Source organism: Microtus ochrogaster, linkage group LG9 (genome assembly GCF_000317375.1).
Source record: "Microtus ochrogaster isolate Prairie Vole_2 linkage group LG9, MicOch1.0, whole genome shotgun sequence".
Lineage (NCBI taxonomy): Eukaryota > Metazoa > Chordata > Mammalia > Rodentia > Cricetidae > Microtus > Microtus ochrogaster.
In genome coordinates this window covers 20,925,991-20,935,915 of record NC_022034.1, presented here as the reverse complement: position 1 = coordinate 20,935,915, position 9,925 = coordinate 20,925,991, and the positions used below count along the sequence as shown (strand labels likewise).

General features: G+C 41.0%; 1 protein-coding gene across 4 annotated transcripts in view; it reads left to right on the top strand.

Moving 5' to 3' along the window:
* Positions 1–9,925, top strand: part of Dse (dermatan sulfate epimerase) — a 140,242-nt gene that overhangs the window by 122,405 nt on the left and 7,912 nt on the right. For all 4 annotated transcript variants that reach the window (XM_026787408.1, XM_026787409.1, XM_005363520.3 and 1 more), the window contains 2 exons: positions 6,094–6,347; positions 8,897–9,136. In XM_026787408.1, coding sequence (XP_026643209.1) covers positions 6,094–6,347; positions 8,897–9,136 — 494 coding nt within the window. The remainder of the gene's footprint in view (positions 1–6,093; positions 6,348–8,896; positions 9,137–9,925) is intronic.

Below are 9,925 nucleotides of genomic sequence, written 5' to 3'. Positions count from 1 at the left end.
GTGTGTGTGTGTGTGTGTATAGAAAATGACTCTTAAATTTAATCATGGTGGTTTGAGTGAAATGGCCCCATGAGCTCATTTAGTTGGCTTCAGAGACTTTGGAGTTGGATTACAAAATGCATTTTTGTTATGATATGGCTATAAGTCTATCGGGTCAGGGAGTGGAATGTGGTGGTTTGGGCAAGAAAGGCCCCCTAGGCTCAAGCGTTCAAATAGCAGCTCCCTAGCTGATGGAACTGTTTTAGAAGGCTTAGGTATGGCCTGAATGGAGGAGGTGTGTCACTATGGGAGGGCTTTAAGGTTCAAGAAGTCTCTCTTTACCTCCTGCTTGTGGATCAGATATCAGGTCTCAGCAATTGCTCCAGTGCCATGTCTGCCTGCTGCCATGTTCCATTCCATGATGACCATGAACTCTCATGCTGAAACTGCAAGCAAGCCCTAATTAAATGCTTTCTTTTTTAAATTGCTTTGGTCATGATGTCTCTTCACAGCAATAGAAAGTGACTAAGACAGGTATGCTTTGTAATCTTACTGTTTTTCATTTCATTCCCTTCTATTTCATTGGGTTCCATTAAAACATGCTGGTCATAACTTAAATGCTTATTTAATAATCTGTAGTTTGAAAACTGTGTTTAACATTTTGATGAACACATGATTCTTCTTGTTTTACTATCCCTTTCCCTGAGCATCTCCAGTGAGGGGCCTCACCCATCTTTCATGGTCTCTTTAGTCCGTAATTCTCTGGTTTAGAATGCTTCTTCCCCAAATACACTGAAAAGTATCTTTTTTTTTTTCCCCATTAAAAAATGGCCCAAGTCTGTGATTGACAAGCACATTTCAGGTTTCCAGGACGCAATGGGATATGTTTCAGCATATCATTTTCTATTGGTGCTCAGAATAGAAACAGGCACACTCCACACACTACTCTCAAAAGGCCCCTAGATTTTATGAAGTTTTGTGTACCACATTAGTAAAACCGTCAAAAAAAAATCATACAGGAAGAGAAGAATTGTGATGAATCCTTCTAAAGTGGGAGAATCAGGTGACTATGCCATTTCTGAGAGGGTGTCCCAAGGAGGTAAGATTCTGCTTGCTGCATCCTTGTACGGTGAGGGGTGCTTCACTTTGGTTCTGTATTTGTGATCGTTAGTTTTAATTGTCCATGTGACACAATCTATAACCACTTGGGAAGGGGTGCTCAGTAAGAGATTGTCTAGATTGACTGGCCTGTGGGCATATCCTGGGGATTGTCTTGATTACTTTAATTGAGCTGAGAAAGCCCATTCCTTGTGTGCAGCACCATTCCCTAGATCTGGGTCTTTGGCCATGTAAGTGTGGAAATGGAGCTAAGTACAAGGCAGCATGTGTTCATTTATTTCTCTCTGCTCTTGGCTGTGGATGCTCCGTGACTAGCTGTTCAATATTCTGCCTTGACTTCCTCACAGTGATGGACTATAACCTGGAATTGTGTGCTCAAATAATCCCTTCCTCCCATAAGTTGCTTTTTTAAAAAAAGGTTTATTTATTTATTTTATGTGAGTGCTCTATCTGCATGTACATCTTTACACCAGAAGAGGACACCAGATCCCCCTCACTATAGATGGTTGTGAGCCACTTTCTGGTTCCTGGGAATTGAACTCAAGACCTCTGGAAGAGCTGCCAGTGCTCTTAACCTCTGAGCCATCTCTCCAGCCCCCTAAGTTGCTTTTTGTTGGGTATTTTATCACAGCAATACAAATATAACCAATACAGAATTTTTGGCCTAAGAAGGAAAAGATGTATCGGTTTGATTATAATTTTGCTGTAAGCAGAATTGAGTTTTGTTACCTCTGATTGTCTTGTGATTTTTTTTTTATGTTAGTGGATCACACATTAAAGTGTATAGGGTAATAGCCAAATGTTAGGAAGCACATGAAGAAAGAATGGAGCAGGTTCTAGAGAGCTGTAGTGCCGGACTCTTTAAGTTGTGCTTGTTGCTGCTCTAAGAGTAGATGAATTGCTTACACAGCAGAAGTGCATTCTCTCACGGTTTGGGAAATGGGACTCTGAGGACAAGGTATATCAGAGGATTGCTTCCTTTGGCAGGCTCTGAGGGAGAAGGCCTCTCTTGTCGTTCTCTCGAGTGGTTACAGAAAATCATAAGACAATAAACATGTCTTCCCTCACATTCTTGCACAGGTCCATTGTCTTAAAAAGAATTCTTACATCTTTCTAATTGCAGTGCAGCTCATTTTATAGGAACATTACAGGCTTAATAGCTTAATATTGTGTTTGCATTTCATTTAACTATTCATGGTTTACTTAGTGTTTTTGTTGGCTTGACACTTGGGTGGTTGATTGCATTATCCATACGTGGGTCTTATGTTTTACATAATATTTCAATGTATATTACAGACATATAATACACAAAATAATATCCTTTAGAACAGCTATGCACAAGATAAACATGATGGACTTACACACTGGAACCAGATTATGACTAACTGAGAACTCATTGGCCTAGGCATGCATATTTTAACAAGGCAAAAGCTATTGGCAACTGAACCATTCTATGTACTATTTTCCAACTTTATACAACTCAAAATGGTTTTAGTAGGGTTGAGTTCCTCTACTGTAGGGCAGGATTCCTTTCCTTATTTTTTGTAGCTTCTGTGCCCCTTGTTCATTGTTCTCTTCCTCCACTGTCAACAAGATATTATGTCTCTCTGCTTCTGCTCCATAGCTCCATCTCCTAACCACTGCCAAAGGTTCTTTGCCTTTAAGGACCCATACACATGACAGTCTTTACTAACTTCCATTACACAGTCCTTAAGCACATCTGTAAAACTATTTTTGCCTTGAAGGTATAGTGTAGTGATATGTCCTCTAATACTAAGCCATCTCTCCTGTGCAAATAAACGTTTAAAAAGAAAAAGAAAAAAAAAGAATACTATTAACAGCAAATGTTGTCACAGATGTGAAGATAGGGAACCCATGTTTATTTATGTATAATTGACTAACAAAAATTATCACCTCTGTTGATTAAATAATAATCGAAATTTTATTCTAAGCATTTGTGTTAATAGTAGTTATATAAATGAAATAAACAGTTTCCATGATGTGAATTATGCCCCCCCAACATGCTAAAGATCATGCCCTCATGTGGACAGTTTTGATGATGTGACTATGTTAGAGGTAGTTAGATGTAGATGAGGTTATGGGTATGGACCCCTCATAATGGGATTAGTGCCTTTATGAGAACTGACATTTGAGTGCTCTCTCTTAATCTGATGCATCTATTCAAAAGATCAGGAAAAACCTTGTGAAAACACAGAGAGACGGCGGTGGGTGGGGTGGGTGTCCAGGATCCATCCATCAAGGAGAGAGGTCCCAGGAACATCTCGCCATGCCGCCTCATTGACTTCAGACTTTGCCCTGCAGAACTCCGAGAAGTTACATTTCTGTTGTTGAAGCCATTTGTTACAACAGCCCAAGCTAGACCACACTAGCTAAATCTATATATGTTCTGTGAGCCTTCAAATGATAAATATTGGTATTTTCCAGATAATTATATTCTGTCTACTATCTATATCAATGAAAACTATATGAAAAATTGAAGCTGAATAGTTTTGACATTTTAAAATCAGATCTAGAAAATATACACACCAACATTATTGTCAAACTTCTTTTTTATCGCTATGTAATCAAGTAATTTTTCAAATCTGAAGCAATATAAATTTCATAGATTGTCTGCTACTGTCTAATGTATGTGATTGTTAACTCAGAAAGCATTTGTGATAGTACAAAGTGGTCTACACATAAAATTATTATAATAAAAAATTGATCTTATTAGGATGTTAATTTTGGAAAAATACTTGTGCCTTTTTTCTTCCTTTCTTTTTCTTGAACCGAGGGCTCACATACGCCAGGAAAGCATTCTACCTTTGAGCTCCAGTGATAGAAATAAAGACTTTCAGGAATAAAATAAGTACTTTGTGAAAGGGGAGGTGCTGGTTTCACATTCTTACAAACCTTGCTTATCTGCTTTCTCAGCTGATGTGCATGAGGAAAACGTAGCTTCACAGCCATGTGCTTGAAAAGGATTTGAGTAATCACTTCAGATATTTATGGGTATTTGCCTTTGCTTCTACACTAAAACTACGCTAGTACTGTAAAAAATTGTGGCAGTATGAAATCCACAGGTCGCGGTGTTAGGAATAGGTGGAGAGCCTCTGCTCTAAGGTCGCGGCCTCAGGAAGGTGGAGAGCCTCTCTGCTCTAAGGTCACAGTATTAGGAAAGTGGAGAACCTATGCTCTAAGGTTGTGGTGTTAGGAAGGTGGAGAACCTATGCTTTAAGGTTACACAGTATTAGGAAGGTGGAGAACCTCCTCTTTAAGGTTGCAGCATCAGGAAGGTGGAAGAAAATTGATAAATTCTATAAGGTGAAAGAAAATGTATAAATGTCTGCTTATTTTCTTAACAATTCCCCCACTTAATTAGACTTCTCAGTAAATTGATTAGCTACTGCCCAGATCACATTGACTAAGAGCTATCTTCTTGTTGCATCCATGGGCCAAAAGCAAAATTCTTTTAGTTTCTATGACCATAAAAGTACAGTCTTATTGCTGTTCTCTGTAGCAGAGGCTAGATAAGACTATTAGGGGAAGGATTCAGATAAATGTCTACACATGCAGCTATCACAAGCCAGCTTTGAAAATGATGCTGGGATGACGGTGCCGTCAACTTTGTGGGTGTGCTTTGTTGAGTGGGAAACTGCTTGAACCGAGCAAACTAGAATGCCCAGGACCTAGCAAACATGAGAGAAATTAGCACTGCAATATTTTACAAAGGTTGGGGATGATATCCCATGTTCTATTTGTAACAGTAGAGTAATTGTTAACACAGGTGTGTAAGAGCTTGACCGGTGCTAGCAAGCTACTGACAACAGCGCTGTCGTGGCTAGGTGTGGACACTGCTTTTTGTAGATGCATAGGATACGATGACACAGAGTTGGGCACAAATCATGTGGCCTGTCAGTCTCGCCAGTCACTTGTTCCTCACTCCCTGACAGTGGCATGGCCTTACGCTTTATTTTGTTTCTAGAAGCAGGAATGTTTTTCCAAGCATTGCAATGCTGGCAAGCTGAATGGCCACAGAAGGGCATCATTTTTTAATAGGAGCCAATGAATAAGAAACACCAGTCTTTGTCTTTTCAGTACCAGGCTGTGGAACCAGGATAGCTAATCGGAATGATGAGATTATTATACATGCAAAGAGATCCTGCCAAATGCCTGGTTTCATAAAGACCACATAGATCTGGTGCCCTCTTCTGACATACAAACATACATGGAAGGAATGTTGTATACATAATAAATAAATAAATCTTTAAAAAAAACAAAACAAAACCACTTATTAAGAGTTGTCTGTGTGCCACACGTAATTCTGTGGTTGGGGATCCAATTGTGAAGGGAACAGAGGAAAGACCCCTTTTGAAGACCTGAATTCTCCTATGGGACACACATATGTGCGCGCACACACACATAATCAGAAAAACAAGGGGAGGGGGTGGAGCTTCATTTCGGAGGAGCACTGAAATTCTGACAGGGCGACCAGGTCACCTCTCCTCATCTTGAGTCAGTCTCAGCAGTGTTTTAGCCATTCCTCCCTTCATGGTGTTGACCTTGTGGTTCTGTCCAGACTGTGATGATGTAGGCTACCATACTTCATGTTAATCAGCTGAGGAAAATGAGATCAATGTGCCTGCTCATCTGTTTTTACAAGGCACCCAAAAGACCAGCAAGTAGGAAGGGGGGGACTTGCCATTACATGTTCTGTTCTTTATATGCCTGAGTGTTTTTCATCTACTTCTCATCAAGAATGGAAAGTCTAAAGAAAAAAAAAAACATCCTAAAAGTCTCAGTGTAACCAGACTTTTTTTGGGAGGAGAGAGGCATGTTAACTCTGTCATCCGCACACGAGACTGGCTCTGTGCTGGAGTCTAAGGTCTGTTACGGGTCCTTAGCCCTCTTGGTTTATCTCTGCATTTGTCCCCTTTGTGAAGGCTGATGAAAGTCGTGAGGCCTGCACTCAGCTGTGGATTATTTTCTTTACAGGTTGGTAAAAGATGCTCCTTGGGATGAAGTCCCGCTTGCCCACTCCCTGGTGGGTTTTGCCACTGCCTATGACTTCTTATACAACTACCTGAGCAAGACACAACAGGAGACATTTCTCGAAGTGATTGCCAATGCCTCAAGCTACATGTACGAAACTTCGTACAGAAGAGGATGGGGGTTCCAGTACCTTCACAACCATCAGCCCACCAACTGCATGGCCTTACTCACTGGGAGCCTCGTTCTGATGAACCAAGGTGTGTGTGTGTGTGTGTGTGTGTGTGTGTGTGTGTGTGCGTGTGTGTGTGTGTGATGCTAACAGAGCCACGGAGGGCCTTGCCTGAGCCGGTGTCAGTCAGAGCTGCCATGATGGAAGCATGGGCCTTTTTTTCTGACTGTTCTTAGGAACATGTTTATATATGCATCCTAATTAAGCCACAGATGAAGTAGTATCCAGGGCTTCTCTTGGGTTACTAAGGACACATAACATCTAACATTTCAGCTAGTGATACTAGCCTGCAGGTTTTCTAATGCTGGCCAATAACCGTCCCAGACCACACCCCTGCAACACAGGATTAGCGAGGAGCTTTCATTCTTTTAAGGAATTCCAAAGGTAGGAGATTGTCAACATGGAATAAAGAAAAGTTTTAAAAGCTTTTAAATTTGAAATGCATATTCCCAGCATGCACAAGTATGAACCAAGTACAGCTGTCACCCCCTTCATTCTTGACACACACACACACACACACACACACACACACACACGCACACGCACCTAAAGAACCTGTCAGAACACCTAGCCTAGATAATTTGGGTCAGAGTTGGAAGCAGTCTTCGTGGTCTGATAGTTATTTTGTGTAATATGTACCATTACTTCTATGACTCTGATTTAGTTGTGACCCCTGTGGAAATCTGTGGCTAAGACTTTATTTAAGGAAAACATCAATAAACACAGTAAATTATTAAAATATTTAAAATATCATTGGGGCTTCGAAATCTAGAATAACTTAATTAAGGCCTATTCGTGTTGCCTATAAGTAGCAATTTATATAGCTGGGAATATACCCTAATGGTAAGGTCTAGCATGTCTAAGCCTCTAGGTCCATTCCCAAAAAGAAAAGAAGACAGGAAAGAAAGAAGGAAAAAAATGAGATAAAAAGAATTAATTAATTAACATTTTACAGATTATCCAACAAGAACTTGCAGTACCCAGCTTTCTTTCTGTTTTGTTGGTCAACCATCACTTGTAGTTAAGTCTCAGGAAAAGCTTCTACTGACAACTTGAATCTTGTCCTGAATGACTTGTTTTGCAGTCTGCAGAGTATGTTGGTAGACACTGTCAGGAGAGACAGCTATTGAAAGAACAAAAAGGGAGCCAGGTAGTGTGATATCTACAAAGCCATAGCCAGGCTTTAATCGTTTGTCTATCTGGCTGGAGATGGAGGACACAGGCAAGGAAAGGGACTGTGGCTTTAGGGACTGGTGGTGAGAAAGGGTAGGAGGACTGCTGGAAAGTGGGGATCTGGGTGGTAGCAAGAGCCAGACTACAATTAATTGTCACCTCTATTACAAAGTGTGAGAGAGTAGGAGGGTCCTTAGGGACTGAGGGACATGGCTTGTCTTGGGACCCGAGTCACCGCTGACCCTACCAACTAGCCCATTGCCCAGCAGCCTGTGGTAGTGTGGTCAGATAGACATGACACACATGCTTGTGGCGTAAAGCACAGGCTCCACCCGTCTTAGAAGCTCACCCTTATCCCGGCATAGGGAGCCACCAAAACAAGGATGGTGTCAAGCCATGGTTCAGACCAGAGTTCTGTTCATTCTGAGCCAGGCGCCCAAGGTCTCACATAAGCCAGCTTTTCTGTGGATTGGGGACAGCAAGGGGTAACTGGCTTGTGGAAAGAACTAAGTCAGGTTCTGTTCAGTGCTGTGTAGATTGTAACATGAAGAGGTACTGTTACCTAAGTGCAAGAAATGTAGAAAGTCCATGTTTCTATATCCAAAGATTGTATAAGTAATCTTCAGTGGGAAAATCAAACAGTGTGGTCATGTGAAGGAAGGCTTGAACACGGCCGTGCACCTTGCCCCTGACCACCTCAGGATTCCCAGCTGATTCATCTCACTGTTAGATTTCCATCTGGAATCTGAAAGCACAGAAGGACTAGAGTCGCCTTCTGTGATGGGACAAATTGAGAGAAGTATCGTTAGCCTTTACAGCACTCTTTTCGGGTTAGTGTGAACATGGGAAGTTTCGCCAAGTGATGGACTTCCAGAAAACCTTTCTGAGAAGTTTTTAGGGAAACTTTTTCTGAAGTTAAGTGCCAAGTTGTGATACAAGGTAGGTGTCACTTTAGTCTGATAAAAATTGGGAAATCCCGGGGGCTGGAGAGATGGCTCAGTGGTTAAGAGCATTGCCTGCTCTTCCAAAGGTCCTGAGTTCAATTCCCAGCAACCACATGGTGGCTCACAACCATCTGTAAAAGAGGTCTGCGACCTCTTCTGGCCTTCAGGCATACAGACAGAATACTGTATACATAATAAATAAATAAATATTAAAAAAAAAATTGGGAAATCCCTTGATCCTCACTTGAGAATTTAAGTTTGTTTAGTTGATAAGTGGCCTGTATTCAGAACTGTCTGAGCCTTTATCATGCACTTACTACAAACTGGAACAGGCTGTCATTTATCATGGTGACAAACTGGGAGCATTGCAAAATGTGATTTGTAATAATAAAAACTGCTCGGATGGCTTGCGGTGCTTTGTTTGGCCGTGTTTTTATCCATGTTCTGCTTCCTCCTTCAGGGTACCTCCAAGAGGCCTACCTGTGGACCAAGCAAGTTCTGACCATCATGGAGAAGTCTCTGGTCTTGCTGCGAGAGGTGACGGATGGCTCGCTCTATGAAGGAGTGGCGTACGGCAGCTACACCACTAGATCGCTGTTCCAGTACATGTTTCTTGTTCAGAGGCACTTTGACATCAACCACTTTGGCCATCCGTGGCTGAAGCAACACTTTGCCTTCATGTACAGGACCATCTTGCCAGGTACAATGAAGAGGGAGAAACATTTCACCATTTTGACTATGACCATGAGCTAGAATAGACAAAGACATGAGCCGCGCAGGAGGGCTTGTCTACTGAGGTGAAAGTTTCTTTTTCATCCAAAGAAAAATTTAAGAGCTACATAGAAATCAAACATTTTGGAGCTAGCATGAAGATTTGCTAGTTTAAGTATTAAGGGTTGGAACTTTCGCTATATATTTAAACTTGATAGCCATAAACTCATTTTCATGAACCTAAACAAGATAATTGTACTTCAGTTTCTTTTCTAAGGTCCAAGCTTAGGTCGATGGTAGATTTGGGATTTAGTTTTTTAATTCAAACTCTACACACTTGAAATGAATGGTAGATTTTATATGTGTGTGTGTGTGTGTGTGTGTGTGTGTGTGTGTGTGTGTGTGTATTGTATTTGAAGCTTAGTATTTTCTTTGAGTGTTTTATTGAGCCGAGGTGTAGTTCAGTGGTAGAATGCAAGGTAAACATATATACCTGGTTTTAATGAAGTTTTAACACTTTTTTTAAAAAAAATAATAAAATCACAGTGAAATACCATTCTGTGCATATCTGATTAAATATTGTATTAGAGTAAATGGCACAGAATATACAGAACAAAACAATAAAATGATATAAAACTTTAGTCACAGACTCTCTGAACATAGCGGACAATGAGGACTACTGAGAACTCAAGAACAATGGCAATGGGTTTCTGATCCTACTGTACGCACTGGCTTTGTGGGAGCCTAGGCAGTTTGGATGCTCAACTTGCTAGACCTG